The 17706-nt window shown below is 45.8% G+C and overlaps 4 protein-coding genes across 4 annotated transcripts; 1 reads left to right on the top strand and 3 right to left on the bottom strand.

The window, feature by feature from the left end:
• Positions 1-605: 605 nt before the first annotated feature.
• Positions 606-809, top strand: DEU56DRAFT_734428 (uncharacterized protein; the record flags this gene model as incomplete). The annotated part of the gene is made up of 1 exon (XM_041348383.1): positions 606-809. The coding sequence occupies one exon, from the start codon at positions 606-608 to the stop codon at positions 807-809; it is 204 nt and encodes a 67-aa protein (XP_041209863.1).
• A 1748-nt stretch (positions 810-2557) lies between these two features.
• Positions 2558-5386, bottom strand: DEU56DRAFT_755013 (uncharacterized protein; the record flags this gene model as incomplete). Its single annotated transcript, XM_041349877.1, has 5 exons — positions 2558-3036; positions 3133-4204; positions 4344-4588; positions 4640-4785; positions 4962-5386. 5 exons carry the CDS (start codon positions 5384-5386, stop codon positions 2558-2560), a joined length of 2367 nt encoding a protein of 788 aa, XP_041209862.1.
• Positions 5387-11807: 6421 nt separating this feature from the next.
• On the bottom strand, positions 11808-12791 carry DEU56DRAFT_755011 (tetrahydrofolate dehydrogenase/cyclohydrolase; the record flags this gene model as incomplete). Its single annotated transcript, XM_041349876.1, has 5 exons — positions 11808-11858; positions 12002-12239; positions 12285-12623; positions 12677-12702; positions 12756-12791. 5 exons carry the CDS (start codon positions 12789-12791, stop codon positions 11808-11810), a joined length of 690 nt encoding a protein of 229 aa, XP_041209861.1.
• A 1033-nt stretch (positions 12792-13824) lies between these two features.
• On the bottom strand, positions 13825-16513 carry DEU56DRAFT_755010 (uncharacterized protein; the record flags this gene model as incomplete). Its single annotated transcript, XM_041349875.1, has 11 exons — positions 13825-13995; positions 14045-14236; positions 14298-14533; positions 14608-15304; positions 15353-15439; positions 15489-15605; positions 15672-15737; positions 15852-15950; positions 15990-16006; positions 16056-16081; positions 16245-16513. The coding sequence occupies 11 exons, from the start codon at positions 16511-16513 to the stop codon at positions 13825-13827; spliced, it is 1977 nt and encodes a 658-aa protein (XP_041209860.1).
• Positions 16514-17706: the final 1193 nt, after the last annotated feature.

Below are 17706 nucleotides of genomic sequence, written 5' to 3'. Positions count from 1 at the left end.
CACCAGACGAAGAGTCGAAGACTGCCGGAGTGTTGAATGGTTGTGAGGGCCACGTGTGCAGAAAGCAGAGCCAGGCCTTCGTGCGTTGATATATCAGTAGAGTGAGGCCTGTAGTCCTCGTGTACTGCCCCAAAATGCAGAAAGAAATAGTAGTATTTGGCGGGATATGAGAGCTCATCGTGGTAAACGATGAGCACGTTGTTTGGCAGCATTGGCGGCATTGTTTGTATTGGCGTGGTGGCCAAAACGGGCATGGGAAAGACATACCGGAAAGAGAAGTAAAGGCTGTTGGAGAAAACACACATAAGTGACTGAAACCAGCTGGGGCGCACCGCTGGGGCGCACCGCCGGTGCTCCATACGAATGCAGAGGGACTTAATTAAGTGGCAGAAAGAGTGCCGTGAGGCCACTTAACTAATTGAGATATGTGGGAATCATAGGTGTAATATAATAGAAGCCAACCGATGTGCTAAGAAGAATTTCCATTCTAGCAAGAAAGTCAAAACACACGTGGCACAAATCATCGAGATGCACACTGTCATGCCCCGCTCAATCGCATATGTATCATGTCAGGTAAGTAGCAATAATTTCTAATTTTTTATGGAATGACAATATGCAACAACTTGCGGTTTGCGCTGTCTTCTGTGACCTCATGGTGCTCGATTGACGGTGACTTCGACTACACACTATTTTGGCAAAGCATCGTAGACTTCTTCAAAAGGCCCCCTGGTCGAACAGCGCAGCAGAGGGTCAAGCGACTCCTGGCATGGTGGACGAGGTGCATTCTTTATACACTCAGCAGTCCTTAACTGATCTCCGCCTCTTAGAAAAGTCTTCGGAACAAGTCGATGCGTGGAGCTCAGTGATGGTGCAAAGGCTAGGATGTCCGTCAATGCTCTCACAACACAGAGAGCACGACTGGATGATGCCCTTTTCGATTCAGAGTAGTCCATTTTTAGTGCAAGTGCAGCTTCTACATTGCTGTCATCCCTGTTTTTCTTTCGTATATCAACATTCAATAATGTGGTGTTATTTATATACAGTAGTATCTTGCAATTCTAATGTGATGGTTGACTTGTCTCTTTGTGAAAATCCGGAAGCCGAGCATCTGAGACAGCATCTGTGATGCTATTTGCATCTCGTGGACATGTTATGAATGGGGCGGGTGGGGCCGTGGGTTTGAATCTTCGTGCTTGTATTTTCTGAAGCTGAATCTAAGAAATGCAGCATGATAGTGGTAATGTTTGTATTTCCTACTCTATCATTCCACTCGGAAAAAATGTATATACGTGTGAGGTGATGGAAGTTTCTACTCATCACCCCGCTTGCAGCGCAGACAGTATACACATGCGAGGTGACCAAATGCAAAGCAACATCGGAAATAAATGCACAGATGAGCCTTCAGTCCGATCAAAGACAGAAAGAACATGCATGCGAGGTCACAACATGAAGCACAACAGTGTTAAACATCTGTTTTTCTTACTCATCATTCAGATTGCAGAAGGAAAGTATAAGAGGCCACAATAACACAATATAGTGTAACAGTGGTGATGCCTTTTTTTTCCACATATCATTCCGCTCAAAAGAGAAGAAGGTAATGCATACGGGGTGATAGAAATTTCTGCGCATCCCTTCGCTTGCAACGCAGAAAGTAAACATGTGAGATGTGACCAAATGCAGTGCGACGGTGGAGACATGTGCATGTACTGGTCTTTGTTCCGCTTGTGGGCAAAAATTATTGACATGCGAGGTGACGATAATTATCAAACATACCGAAATCACAGCCAGGCTCGTGACAAGTGGGATAGCCAAGATATGCTCTTTGTTCTGATGTTTTCAGCCTTCATGACATATATATTGAGATGTTGTCATATATCCCTGGTATCGCCCAGTGACAACAATATTGTTGCATTGCCCAATGCAATAACTTAGGTTTCCAAATGGGAACACAGCTGATTACTTAAACAGCGTGAACCGACACGTGATCTTATGGACAATGCGAGGTGAGAATGATGAGGTCTACTCCTGCGAGGTCACCGCTATTGTAAAACATATCGCCGTTGCAGCCTCATTCATTGCACGTGGGATAGTCATTATGTTCTATTTGCTTATGTCTGCATCCAAAAGTATTGTTGTAGCTAGTAAAGACACTCAATTCTCCCGACGATTGCGCAGCAGGATCAAACATCTATGAAAAGGTAAACGGGGTGCCAAGGTGAACTGTGACTCAATGTTGTCGATGCTCTGGTCAGGAGACTATGCCATGAGAACACAATGTCAATACAAATCTAGAGCTGTTTCATACAGATTAGCCAATCATTCCCAACTGACAAAAATTACACATCCAGAGCAAATAGTGGGGAGGGGCAGCCACGTCAAAAAAAGTGTGACATTATGTAAGCGAATAACGTCCGAATACATGGTCAACAAAATCAAAGGAGGGTAAAGGTATATACGACGGTGATATACAAAGCACAATAGGTGCGCGGAAGTACCAAGATTATGTTTTGGAACATTGTAAGCATTATACGAGTAATGAAAGTCCAGAATGACCTTACTACAAGCCTTCTTCATCATCAGAGTCACCCATTGCACACTCTGCATCCTCCTGTTGCCCATCCATCACATTCTCGTCCAGGATCTTGGGTCCGACCCCACCACAGACGTACCGGCCCACAGCAGCTGTCAAAATAGCCTTCTTTTCCGGTCCATTCTTCCCTTTTAGATGCTTGGCTGGAGGCACTTCCACATCAAACTGACGATGCCACCGAATCTGCAAGTCGACATCGACAACACGCATCTTCGCAATTTCATCCGGTGTTACACGAGGTACAACTGCCGCGAGTTTGGCTGATGATGCTTCACGATGTTTCTTCCTCTTCGCATCAATCTCGCGGTTCCGGTGTACCACCCAGTTATCATATTTCACCTGTGCAAGTCGGTGTTTCTTCTCCGCTCCAGCAGCATCATTAATACGAGCTTTTTTGCGCAAGTATTTGCGTGCATTTGGACCAAGCACCGTCTTCATGTACATACCTGTCTGATTCTTTTTGTATTTCAGACGAGCATTGAAGTGGGCCAGGGACATTCGAGGTGCACGTCGCATCGAAACTCAAAGAGTCCCTAATGCACCCTTGTTCGCGTCGTTCGTCGTGTTCATGCGAGCTAGCTTTCGAGTCTCTGGTGATGTGTGCGCGATTACACCATTGGCAGCAAACTCTCGACAAAAACGAATAAGAGTCTCGAGTGCTCCTTCCAGGAAAGCAACAAAAAGCGAACAAAGGTGAGGGTATTTTGTAGTGTTCCGGGCAATACACTGAATGATATAAAAAGCTTCGGGCCATTCGAACGGCTGTCCATCAAATGCCGCAGTTTCGTATGTGGTGTCTGTACCAAAGACGAGCTCGACGTTGTCAATGAGCTTTTTAATGTGGGCAATGAGCTGTTCGTGGAGCGGGCCAAGGTCAAGAATATTGCCCAAGGAATTACAGACAGCACGGAAGTAGGGGTGACTGATGCACTGTCCCCACGTGCTGAAACAGGCCATCTCCTGCTTCGTTTTGTCGCATCGGAAGGCACAATAGATGTTTTGTTCGATGTTTGTGTGCGTGCGGGCATCCTTCCGGTCCATGATGATTTGGAGGTAGACAATATATAAGTCCTCATGGACAATCCACTCGCCGGCACCATCACAATTACTGTGGTAGTGGGTGTTGCTTGTATCTGGCCAAGGCGAGAAGTACCCAAGTTGTGCTTCAAGGAAAAATCGAAGAGAATCTTGCTGACCCTTCTTGTCGTCTTTGTGATGGAAAACTGATCCTGCAAGTGCCAGTGCTTTGGCAGCTCCCCCTTGGGAAACACGTACAGCACGAGCCTGTGCAGTAGATGGCCCTCCTGATGCTGCAGCTGCATTGTCGCGGTTCATCAACAGAGCTGGTCCATCGACGTCGTTAAGTGCCCACCAAGCCCGCATGCGAGTATTTCCACCCTTGACGGCATTCAGGTCCTTGTGCATGCAGCATCCTCCCCACACGAAGAAATCTATAGATTCCTGTTCGGCCGTCGTAAGCATAGAAAATCGCTCCTGGCCAATCTTTGCATGAAGCTGGACCTGAGCTTCAGATGAGCGTCGATCTCGTTCTTCAGCAGGCAGTGCTTCCCAGCCTTCAATTCCTCCCACAGTGACAATTGCCCCATCTGTCATCTGCCATAAGAGGGCAACAACATCATCAGGGGGTAAAGTGGCCAGAGCTCATTCACCCCGAACTTCTCTCTCACACGCTTCCTTCCATTCTCTGAAAAGTCGGACAAGTTTCTTCTGATCCTCGGCATGATCCATCAACCTTGACCTTGGTGACCAGTTCCCTTGGGTCTGCCATATTCCCAACCATACACTCATTGTATACAGTACACATCTTGTGTATCATGTCCTTCCACCCTTGCAGCTGGGTCTCGCTCGTGTGATTAACCTTGTGCTGAATCCCGGCAAAGCGTGTGATACCGGCACCATGACGAGAAGTGTACGTGATATGATGGGACTGGTAGTTGATATTCTTGTGAGACATTCCATCACCACTTAATGTGACACCTTCATAAAATTTTAGCCTAACACATCAATGGCCAGGTTAAATTTACACACCATCAACTTGCATAATTTCGTCCACCATTTGAACCTCGGCTGCAACCTCTGCCTCCTGGACTACACGACGAATACTCCGTGTGCTGATGCTGCTGTCAACAGTCTTTCGGAGACAGCTCGCAACAGTGCAAATGATGTCTTGAACACTTGACACAGGTACGTCGTGTTTTGCTACCAGTTCGCAAATCATGTCACGGACCTCGTCCGTAATCACATTCTTTTCCTTCAGCGAGAAGGTATCCCTCTGCTCGGATTGTACAGCAGTGCGTGCGAGGGCTTTGTCCACGGCATGTGCTTTTGCAGAGGGGCTCGAGATGCTCACATAGCAAGAGCACGATTGTGCCTGGTGAGCACCTCATTGCATGCTTGCAAGTGTCTCATCTCATGCTGTGTAGTGGTGAGAGCATTTTGAGTTGTCTGCACTTGCGAGGATGCTTCGGTCATGGATGCTCGTGCTTCATCCAAATGTGACTGGAGTTTGTTGGTGCGAGATTTAGTACGTTCGTGACATTGTTTCTCATTCCTATAGCGGCTCTGGTAGGTATTCTTGCGCTTCTTCTCTCGTTCAAGCCGTGTATTTGATATTGCAGATGCAGGGGAAGAAGTTGTTGCCAGAGGAGCAATATTCTCCTTGTTTTGTGCATGTTGGTAAGTTGTGTGGGACTTCATCAATGCAGTGACTTGCATCTGAGCTGCGGGGCGCTTCTTCAATGGTTTCCAACGATTGTACTTGGAGAATTTTGACATTATTGGCCTACAGGATGTCTTCGAGTATGCAATGTGACGTGTCGCGTCGCGTCAATGTCGCTTACTAATCATGTTCTCCGCGCACTCAAAGACTTTCCACCAGTATCATACCACATCACATGGTAAAGGAGGTTATCATCGGGATGACAATTAAATGACTCGCTGGTTGTATTCTAGGTAGAGTTTAATGAAAATTCCCGTGTTCAAATGCTTCTATCGAGAGTGTGAGCTATCAGAAGCGCGTCCTTTTGAAATCAGTTACCAAGAATACAATCAACCAGTCAATTCATGCCTATGTCTTGTCACAACCCTTGTCTCAAAATCCTGTTTTCAAGCCGCAACATGTAATATATTTCTTGACCGTTTGTTATGGCATACACCTGCAACAGGTAATCACAGTCGGAGCTTGAATTTGACTGAGTGTTGCCCCTCCCCACAAATAGTCCCAAAGTCCAGAGTAGCAGATAGTTGATTCTTGTTCGATCAGTGCGTCAATTATTGTTTCCATGAAAAGTAAAAGCGACACTGCATGAAGTAGCGATGAATATTCAGTAGAACAAAGCTATACATACAACACAGACAGTCAAAAGATCCAAATGAATACATGATTCTGTGCTTCTGCGGTCATTGCACAAAATGTCGGTGTCTGTAAGATACTGATATTTGGGCTTACCTTCCAAGTTGTGGACCTTGATCCAAATGTCGTGGCCATGATTCATTGAGATGGACCATTGGCTTTTGCCTCACCTACCACCTCAAATTCGAGTTGAACTAAACAATGAGTTTTTGGCAATTTGCAAACCTGCGCACGTCAATGAAAAACTCCCTTGTCCTCTATAAAGTCAAGCATAACAATGTGATAGCCCATGGCAAAATTATACGGATGCTGGTGATTATCCACTATATAAGGTAATATTTGCCCATCTCAGGTTTTGGTCAGTTCACTGATGCACTATATGCAATGCATGTTCATGACGAAAAACGTTAATGATCTACTTGATGATCAGCCTTTCTTGCACACTGATCATGGACATACTCCTCTTCTGTTCCCCTCACTGGATAGGCTTTATGCATGGGTGACCACCCGGCAACTCATGACCAGGTTTATCATGCTGAGTAGTACACCATCCTGTTTCAAAGAGCGCATATGTGGCGACAGCGCAACATATTAATATCAACATTTTTAAAATACGATCCGACACCGCGCAATGCCACCAGGTGATAGCTTAGTTGTAAGAACGCCGGGCGTTACAATACTGTCTACTGGGGCTATTGTAAATTAGATTATGAGTATTGGATACGAGGTGTAGATGAATAGAATTGTTTGGATCAGACGATTTCGCGTGAGCGCAAGATGTTAATCATAGGGGATCTCCTAGGTACATCTCTTTTATATTATATGTTTTCTCTTTGAAACTTAAAACTTAAGTCCGCTACTTGTGCTTTGTAAGCACGCACGTTCACGCTCTCGGCGCAAACTTATGTTTTTCGGCTTGTATAACTCAACACTCCCCCTCAAGCCGAGAACATGCCTAGATCATTAGTAAATTTCCAATGTTTCGGCTTATGTAGTGGCTTCGTTAATATATCTGCTATCATCTCATCAGTGCGACAGTATTGATCGTGAATTACCCGATCTTGAATTTTCTGTCTGATGTAGTGATCTTTCACATCAAAGTGTTTAGATCTCGCGTGGTACTGTGGATCTCGCGCAATCACTAATGCGGACATGTTATCACCGTGAAGAACGGTTGGATCATTTTGAGGTAAATTTAATTCCTCAAATAAATTTCGAAGCCATACAGCTTCACGTGCAGCGTGAGCCATCGCAGCATATTCTGCTTCCGTTGACGAAAGTGTGACTGCGTTTTGCTTCTTTGAACTCCATGTGATCGCTCCGCCTCCTAGTTTAAAAACATATCCTGATATAGATATCTGATCTCTCGGGTCGTTAGCATAATCTGCATCCGACCATCCGACAAATCGAATTTGGCTTTGGTCGTGTGCCTTAGTACTTTGATATTTTATTCCTAGTTCTCGCGTTCCAGCTAAGTATCTTAGAACACGTTTTGCTGCTACCCAGAAACGAGCTAAGTCTTTGTATAGCATATGCTATATCCGGACGCGTGGTTACCGCCAAATACATCAACGATCCGATCAAAAATGCATACCCGTTACTTCGGTTGCCTTCTCCATCAGTCGCTTCTTTCTCAAGTGCAACCCCCGGATCTAGTGGCATTCCTACTGAATTACATGACTGGGTCCTTGTTTTGCTAGGATAGACTCAATATATTTGGTCTGTGTGAGTCGGATTGACCTTGTAGGTCTATCTCGTGTGATCTCAATCCCAACAATTTTCCTCGGTTCTCCTTAGTCAGTAACATCAAGGATATTTTTTAATTGCCCTTTTAATCCATCCATCAGACTTGAGTGATCCGCGAATAATAATAGGTCATCGACCCATACGGTAATTATTTCCGTTCCTTCCGCGGTCTTTCTGATGTATGTGCATGGATCAGATTTCAATCGTTTGAATCTGATACTTGTCAGACGGCTATTTAGCTCTAGGTTCCATTCTCGGCCCGACTGTTTTATCCCATAGAGGGTTTTTCGTAGTCTACATACTTGGCCGGTCCCATCATTGTAGCCCTTGGGTTGCTCCATATATACTTCTTCTTTTAATATGCCGTTAAGGTACGCCCCTTTTACATCCATTTGCTGAATTTCCCAATCAAGGGATGCGGCTGTGGACATAACTGAACGTATCGTCTCAAGGCGTACTACCGGGGCAAAGGTATCTGTATAATCCATGCCCGGTATTTGTGAGTACCCTTTGGCTACTAACTGTGCCTTATATTTGACCACTTCTCCCTCTTTATTAGTTTTCTTTATGAGGACCCATTTGTTCCCTACTAGGGTGCGATCTTTCGGAGGATCTACCAATTCCCAGGTGCCCATTTGCTCTAATTGGGTGAGTTTTGTTCGCACTGCTTCTTCCCACTTCGGCCAGTCATCTGATGATTGTGCTTCTTTCAATGATCTAGGCTCGTGTGGTTCGAAGCTGCCATTTTCAACAAAGGCCGCGAGAACTACATCCTCTTCATAGAGTTCTTCCTCAAGCTCATGGCGTTCATACTCGAGGTAAGCCCATTCTGGCTCTGGGTCATTTAATTGTTGGTAGTCGTGTCTTACCGTTTGTCTTTTAGATTTTCTAGGCATCATTTCATCTTCGGGAGGACATTTCCTTTTTAAGGGTGAGTTCTCGTCTTCTCCCATCAGATCATCACGCTGATTTTGTTTTTGATGGTCTTCTTGTCCTTTTGTAGGTGATACTGCGTCAGTTTCTGATGACTGCATGTCCATCCTATCCAACTCCCCCTCGCACTGTGCATCAGATGTGCTTGGCACGATTTGTGTCAGGAACTTATAGTTCCTTGACACTCGAACTTGGTGAGTACGGGTATTATAATATTTGATGGCTCGAGATCCGTCTGCAAATCCTACAAAGATCTGCTTTACTGACTTTGGGCTCATCTTAGATTGAGTGGTGCCTTCTTGTAGCACGTATACCGGTGTACCAAATTCCTGTAGGTGAGTTATATTCGGCTTCTTACCATTCCATAGCTCTTCCGGTGTTGCGCCTTGCAGCGCTCGCGTCGGTGCGTGATTTCAGATATAAGCAGCATGAGATACTGCTTCTGCCCATAAAGACTCTGGTAAGTCTTTTTCGATCAACATTGCCCTAGCTAATTCTATTAACGTTTGGTTGAGTCTTTCAGAGACTCCATTTTGCTCAGGTGAGTACGGTGCAGTTGTCTCTAGCTCAATCCCTTCGTTCTTACACCAGGTTTTTAGATCGTTATTCACATATTCTGTTCCGTTATCGACTCAGAACTTTTTCGGTTGGTTTTGCCAGCGCTTCTTAAGGTACATCGCATATTGCTTTACTTTGGTGGAAGCTTCATTTTTATTTTTCATGAATTCGACGCTGGTCCTACGGGAACAGTCGTCGATAAATGAAATATAATATTTAGATCCGCCAATTGACTGTACTCTGGCTGGACCCCACACATCACTGTGTGTGAGTTCTCCGATCGATCCAGAACGATCATCAGCCTTACGCGGAAATGAATCACGCGTTTGCTTTGCCTGAATACAGGCTTCACACTGCGGCATAGGTGAGTTCTCATCAATATTCATACCTTCAACTAATTTTTCTTTGTGCAGTCGTTTTAAACCGCTAAAGGCTATATGCCCATACCTTTTGTGCCAGGTAAGCCAATCTACAGGTTTTTCATCTTGAGTAGTATATATTTTAGTTATTGGATGTAACTTAGCCCGAGAGTTTAATAAATACAACCCGTTTTGAAGCTTCCCTTTGGCTATTGTGCGTCCTCCGCACACTTTTAAGGTTACTACGCCGTTACCCATTATGGCATGTCCTCCCTCTCTATCTAGGCGCGTGATAGATAGAAGATTGTTTGAGGCACGCGGTACATATAGTACATTTTTAAGCTTGCAGGTTACCTGCTGCTTATTTACCGTACTTACTAGTTCGACTGTTCCACGTCCCTCAGCCTTAAGGGATTCATTAGATATCCCGCTGACTTTGTGATCCGTTAATGGAACATAATCCGTCATTGCGGATCGAATCTTAGTAATATGTGATGTCGTTCCTGAGTCTGCCAGCCAATCATAATAGCTAAGCTTCTCGTATTCATCACTATTATTAGATACATTAATATGGTCTTCGTCTTCGACCTGATCATTGACCTCGACTACTGTCTGGTTCTCGACCTCGATTGGCTCGACCTGCATCTCTTCGCCAAAAAAGGCAACATCTTCCTCTTCATATTGTGCTTCTTTTGCAACATCTTCTACGTCATCAACGACGTGAGCGTTGTCATTTTTGATGCACTTTTTGAGAGGAAACTTAGACGGGCCTTGCCCCGCCTTTCCTCCTCCTTTGCTCCAGCAATTCTCTCTAGTATGTCCCGCTTTTCCGCAGTTAGAGCATTGCTTATCCTTGAACCAACACTCAGCTTCGGTATGGCCGGAATTTTTACAGATCCGGCACTTCTTCACGTCTTCACAATTTCTTTTTACTTAAATTCTTTCCTTTTACAATGAGCGCACTCTCCTTTCCTTTTCCTTTCACATCTTTTTCATTTCGTCGCGAGTTCTCCTCCAAGATAAGGGAGATTAACTCATGTGACATGATCGTCTTCATATCACCCATCCTGATCTGGTACGTCGTGGTGAAGGTGTCCCAAGATTCCGGTAACGATGAAATGAGTACGGTGCAGAAGTCTTCTTCCGTCACCAGACTTCCCATCATATGTAAGGTTTCTTGAATTTCCCTCATATTTTTGACATGCGTGGGGACGTCATCGCCTTCATCGGCGACCGTTCTATAGAACTTTCACCGCCATGTGGTGATCGCTTGTTTACCTCGTGATTCCTTCACAATTTTCAATTGATCCCACATGTCTTTTGCCGTCTTGGCTCCAGCTAAGTGAATCATTTGGCTATCACTTATTGACAGCTCAATCACAGTCTGGGCCTTACGGTCTTGCATCTCCCACTTTGCAATATCAGCATCCCTCTGTGCCGACACAGGATCTGGACCACATGCAGGCTTGGGGACGGTACCTTCGACATACCCTTCTATTCCTTTCTCAAACATGATCGCCTTGACTCGGCGCTTCCATCCCAGCCAGTTGGTGTCATTAAGGTGTTTGATCCGATATAATGACGTCAACAATGAACCAGTAGATTGGTCCGCCATTTTAGGGGTTTGATTTTTTGTTAGATCTCTTCTGATATAATAGATAGATATTTATTTGCGCACTCCAGGGCTCATAACCTATTGTAAATTAGATTACGAGTATTGGATATGAGGTGTAGATGAATAGAATTGTTTGGATCAGACAATTTCGCGTGAGCGCAAGATGTTAATTATAGGGGATCTCCTAGGTACATCTCTTTTATATTATATGTTTTCTCTTTGAAACTTAAAACTTAAGTCCGCTACTTGTGCTTTGTAAGCACGCACGTTCACGCTCTCGGCGCAAACTTATGCATCACGAAATCGGGCTGGCGATGTTTTTCATAGATATTTTTGGCAAAACCGTACAAAGTATCCACAAATTGTATCCAAATACAAAGCAATACCTAAGCGCAAGCATTTCGACATCGAACGACAAGAAAATTGTAATTCCGATGAAGACATGCATGTCTCACAACTGTGGCACTTATAGATAAATCAATGAAGGAAGGCTAGCATCTCTCCTGAACAATGATCATCTGCTACCTGCGCTTGAATTTGTGATGGTCGCTTGCAGTTGGCAATCTAAAATTGCAACATCCTCGTCATGTGTGTGAGACATTACAATACCTCTATAACAATTGTGCATCATGGTCATTTGTTGCCTAAGCTTGAATTTGCGACGGTGATTTGCCAGTTGGCAATCTAGAATTGCAATATTCTCATCATATGTGTGGAAAGTTACAAAATCTGACAATCGTGCATCATGGGGATTCAAGGGCATCTGCTTTCGTGCGCTGGTGCGCTGCTCGGTTGCGATATGATATCTGATAATAGACGGAACTGACGATCTGTTCAACGTTCTTGGTGCGACTGTGGCATTGGGTGACAGTTGCATTGCGACTTCTCAGGAGTGCAGCCACGGGGTTTCCGACGATGTCGCTGCGACCGAGCACGACTGTGTTTGCACCAGCGATGGATACGCCAGTGTTCTCCAGCAAACGAATAACAGCTGCTGGAGTACATGGAACGAACAACGGGGAAGCAGCACGCAAAGACAAGTGACCGATGTTGTACGCATGGAAGCTGGATCTCTCAGAAAAAGTGATTTCCCACATGAAAACAACTTACCCATCGACATCTTTCTCGGGAGAAACCGCCTCAGTGACAGCGCGTGTATCGTCCGCATTGACATTGGGCCCAAGAGGGAGCTGAACATGAACACCGCCAACAGCATCGTCATCTGAAAGCTTCTTAACGACCTGGATGATCTCTTCTGCCATAGCCGTTTCTGGGAATGTGACGTGATTGAACTTGATGCCGACTTCCTCTGCAGCTTTAGCTTTCATACGGATGTAAGTGGTGGAATCGGGACACTCTCCAGCTTGCACGACTACAAGCTGAGGCTGAAACTGAGGGTACTGGGCTCGGAACACCTTAATTTTCTGCGCGACATCATCGCGGATCGATCTAGACCACGTGATTGATTAGGACAGGCTGGACGTGGATAACAAATGACTTACTGGGCTATGGTAGTGCCGTCGATGATCTAGGTGGTCATGATGGTAGAAACAAAGATGGATCTTGGACGATTTAGCGCACACCGACTCTTACGCCATTTCGGTATCTTCCGTTCATGCTTGTTTTGAAATTGTGGTTTCGATGGTCACGTGACCGGCGGATCAATATCAATGTCAAAAGTTCACAATGCGAATCCCTAGCATGTAAACAAACAATAAAATTTCTGACCAACTGGCGGCCTGGCCTAAGTGTTACACATGGTGTTGTACAGGTTGACGACGACAATCGAATATACAAGTACAAGAACAGATAAGAGCTGTGAGATGTGAATTTCAAACTGCGGCTGCTTCAAGTTGAGGTTGGAAATAGGAAGCAGGGCAAGATACATCTGAAAATGACCTGTAAGATCTAAAGCCTGCATTGTTTGGTAGGACGTGTTGGTCAGTCTGAGTTGATGGACTAGTATTGATGTCCTTGATATCGCTCAAAACTTTCGCTCTCTTTTCCTTCCCAACCACAACACGTCGAGGAGTTTTCCTCTTTGGAGCAAAATCAAGTACATTTGCGCTCCTGAACATAGACCGCAATGAGTAATAGCCAGTAGGACAGGGAGAACACTGACGTGATGAAAGGTAAGGTAGCGGTCTGGTGGATTCGACGAACGTCACGTGACAAACATGATGAAAGAGTGACAAAAGACAAAAAATGTAATTACTATTGATCAGGCGCCTTCTGCGTCAATCGCTTACTTACTTACCTCGGTAATAATATTGTGAGCATTTGATGTTTTTCAGAATGAAGAGAAGTGAAGTGGAAAGTTTTTAATCCCAATTTCTTACATTATTGAAAGCAGAGGTTGGCAGCAAAGTACCATGCATGATACTCCGACACAATGTGCCGCGAAGCCGCTGCCATCCTCCCGCCTACTAAAAAGACCCATGGGCGACAATACACATTTTCTGCTAGTGTTTTAACTCATTTAATACTTGTTGCTGCATCGTGCTTTTAATCTACTTTAACTTCATGGTACCAAATTCTTCAATCTACTTAGCAAGGCTTCGGCATGAGTTCGGCATACTTTTGAGATACTTGTCCGTACAGCGTCACATTTGGTCACATGCACGTGATGTTCGTCGAATCCACCAGACCGCTACCTTAGCTCCTGTATTGTTTTTGTGAAGGGAGCAAACTCCGTCGGGTTTAGATACATTGCAGTAAGCGCGAACATGATGTCACTGTTCATGTTCACGTGCGTCTTGAAGCCAGCGATCGCCGTCTTGCCACCGGATTCCACCATGAGAATGAGCATTGACTGATATAACTAAAGGCATTGTTATTGCACGAGAAAGGATGGAGGGAGATGGGCTCACCAATGTCGCGAGGTTACAGATGGTGTCCTGTGCCAAGCATCCAGATGCAGTGCGGACCTCCTCGACAAACAAGTCCGCTATCCTCCCGCTATCGTGTTCACTGGTCAAATCATCGATCGGGACAAATAATGCTGCCCAGACCAGTTCTCTGAATGCCTGTTTCCCTATGAGTTCGGCGAGGACCTTTTGCAACTGAATGACGCAAGAATTGATTAAAAAATAACGCGATCCAAATCGTAAGTCTTCTGCTTACCTCGTGAATATCCTGGTTAAAGTGTCTAACAAACGCGGCGATCGTCTCTGCCCTATGATTTGGCGAATCGTCACAGAAGTCTGTGAGGTGCGTCAAGGAGGCTTTTACAACCTTGCGCAGTTCAGCCTTTCCGTTATCGAAAGTTTGAAGCATCTGCTCAGATGGGTTAGGGGTAAGCGAGCAAGGGTAAGGACAAGGGAAGGCGCACAGTGGTGCGCATTGTTGGCCATCCGATACTGGGGCCGTTCTTCCAGGTCATTGATTAAACTATAAGTTCATGACTCGAAGATTAGAAATATAAGGTACCCACATGGCTGATCAAGAACCTCCGCGTAGGTTTTCCCATCAATACGCAAAGCGGTAAGAAAACTGAGGGTAATGAGGCGGCGCATTTCCACGGCAGAGATCTTGAATGGATTTCCGTGGAGTCCGACCCACAGACTGCCCAAGAAGAGGGCCTTCGTGAGTTTCATGCGCTGCAACCAGGCTGTAGTCGGCATTTTACGGCTTATTTTTCTCTTGTCATTTTCCAGCAAGTTACCCCACAGATCGGTAGAGTCCCTCCAAGCTAGCTCTGGATAAATATTCAAACATGTATCGGCGGGGACTAAACTGCCGGTACAGGCATTGGACGGTTGGTTTAAATCGTCTGGGACGGTTGGGTCACCATTGCCGCTAACGGAGACGGCAGAAGCTAGTGGCCAGCCAGTGTTGCCGAAATCAAAAAGGAATGAGAGGGACGCAGACTGCATATCATGTGATTGCAGGGATGCGAGCTCGATGTCCGTATTTTGAGAGGATGTTAACTGCATGTTTTCGGCTAGAGCGGTAGGCAGGATGGTGTCCAGTGGGTTTGTCACAAATCTGTCCGTCAATGAGACCGCGGACGGTATACCGTACATAGGCACTGGAATCTCATGGATATTATAGTCGACGGGGGGCGGAAATCCATTGGGATATTGTGGTGGGTTGAATTGGATGGACACATCCAACAGGTGGGGGAGCTGCTGAAGCACCGTTAGGCGAGAATAAGTTAGTATACGAAAACAACATACAAACCACATAGGACATGGCACGCCTAGTTCATTCGACCTGCAGTGTCGGGTCTTCACAGCCCGGACAAAAGCACCACCAGCGGCATTCTACATCCGCCCTTTCAAAAACGAACTTTTTATGCTACAAATCCCTCACCGTTTCAAACAGTGGGAGAGTGTCTTGGATGCGACCCATCCCATCAAGAATAGCCAAGGTCCCAATGTTCTTGGTCACATTCAGCCAGGGCTTGGCCTCCTTGAGGGTTGCATCCACCTACAAAACATAAACATCAGCGTGAGTCGAAAGTCAAAGATGAGATCATACATATATGGGAGATACTTCATGGTAGTCGGCGATGTATCCAACTACCACATAAGACTGGCCCGAGAACCCTGTAAACGGGTGCTGAAGGCGAGAATTAGGCTGAGACAATCACCAGCGAAAGACGGCAAACCTCCTCATGCTGGAGGGAAACGATTAACGATGGTCCAACATAAGTATTAGCTCCGAGTCACTTACTGGAAGTTGAAGTAGTCTGAGAACGTCTGAGCTCTCGGGAACGTACAGATACGCAGGATGCATGTCGATGAGGAGCTGAACTGACTTGATACCGTAAAACTATCAACGTTGAGATCGGTTTGAATGTTGAGGACGGACAGTGCGAGCCTGTAAGACTGATGTCCGATTTAAATAAGTACAAACAAATACAATAGGATCGCTTACTGTAAGGAATAAGCATCGACCGCTGGCTAGAATTAGACAAGGGTTAGAGATGGCCAGCGCCTAACAAATGGCCTGGCCAGCACTTGATGAAGCGGCCACGAGACAGCGAGGAAATCGGTTTGCGCCCATCCGCGATAAATTGATGTAATGTAACTCTAGTTTTCATAATCGAAGATATGGTCAGCATACATTTCATCCAGGGCTTCTATAAGCGTCTCTGTACTCCCATTGTGCACCTGCTCAAAGGGTGTTGGTTCCTCCACACCAACGTGATCTTCGTCCTCCTCTTCCGCATCATCGGCAGTCGCATGTGGGCGGTGCGTGTGTTCCATTAGGCTTTCCAAATTTTCATCAGCGGGTGTTGAACTGACAGGTTGCAGTGCTGAGCTGCGACTTTCTAACACTCCCGCCCTATGAGAGTACAGATGCCCAACACCGAGGCCATAGTGATGCCGCATGAGTGAGTCGCGATCAACGAAGCTTGTACAGCTATGATATCAGTAAAAACAGCTGTAAGGGATGGTGTGATTTTCACCTATTAATGTAATATTCATGCCAATCGCAATGGTCTCCTGCGAGAGGTGAGATACTGGGGCCACTATTTGGATTGCGCTGGCCTCGAGAAAAGGCCGGAATGACATGACACGCCCTCAGAACGGCCGCCGGGTCCACAAAGCCAAAAGTGTTTGAATTGGCCAGGGGTAAGAAATGCATGCGCCCCAAAGTACGTGAGTTCCAAGAATGGTTGCTTAATGTTTCGTACCACCGAACAAAGAGAAAGTCCATTTGGAGGGATTCGTACACATTCCCGGTGCGAACCACGTTGACGTTATGGATACCTAGAACTTTAGCGTAGCGGTAATTGTCGTTGGGGTCATTGTCGTCACGGAGCAACATGATGTTGCAATGAGGAGTGTTGGGGTTCACGACATCCTGAGCCCGCCGAACATCATACATAGTGTAATTAAATCTGGCGATATGATGGTGGTAGATTCGATTACGTTTGAAGAGAACTGAATTACGGGCTTCATCGGAACGGGCGCTGTGCTTCTCTACAGAAGTCCCAAGATCAAGGCGCTCCAAAACGTGATATTTCAACCGGGGAAGGAAGTCCTGAACGCGTGTCAAAGTGATGATGATCCAACAAAAGAACAAATACCTTCATAGCAGGGTCTCCGGCATGGCTGCGGAGGTAATGACCAACGTCGTCGTAGATCTTCTCACTTTGGCCGATGTGGTGGTGTAAATGGGGGTCACTTGTGGTGGTGTCACAGTGCGCTGCTTGAGGAGCTTGTTTTTGCCGCCGTTGCTTGATGCGACGTAATCTCGCTTGACGGCGTTCAATCTGTGTCAGTTGGTGGATAAAGGCCCGTCGATCGGTCCGACGATATCTCCCCTTAGACAAACGATGCTCTAACTCACCCTAATAGTAGCTGAGTTGTAGCGTAGGTAGAAAATAGCCAGGACTCACCAGCTCTGTGCTATACGAATCTGTGGTGCCAAAATGGCGGATGCATGCTACATAGTCCCCCAGCGCGTGAATCTTGTAGGTCTGCAAGTTGAAGGACTTCTTCCTCCTTGGTTGCCGTGGTGAAGGCCCTGGAGTGTCCTGCAATTGGGCTGCGCCCGCCTTCTGTTTCCCTTTGAGGTT

Source organism: Suillus clintonianus (genome assembly GCF_016758775.1).
Source record: "Suillus clintonianus strain FC179 chromosome Unknown DEU56scaffold_25, whole genome shotgun sequence".
NCBI classification, from domain to species: Eukaryota; Fungi; Basidiomycota; class Agaricomycetes; order Boletales; family Suillaceae; genus Suillus; species Suillus clintonianus.
The sequence above is the reverse complement of the archived record's forward strand: the minus strand, read 5'-3'. Positions and strand labels throughout refer to the sequence as shown.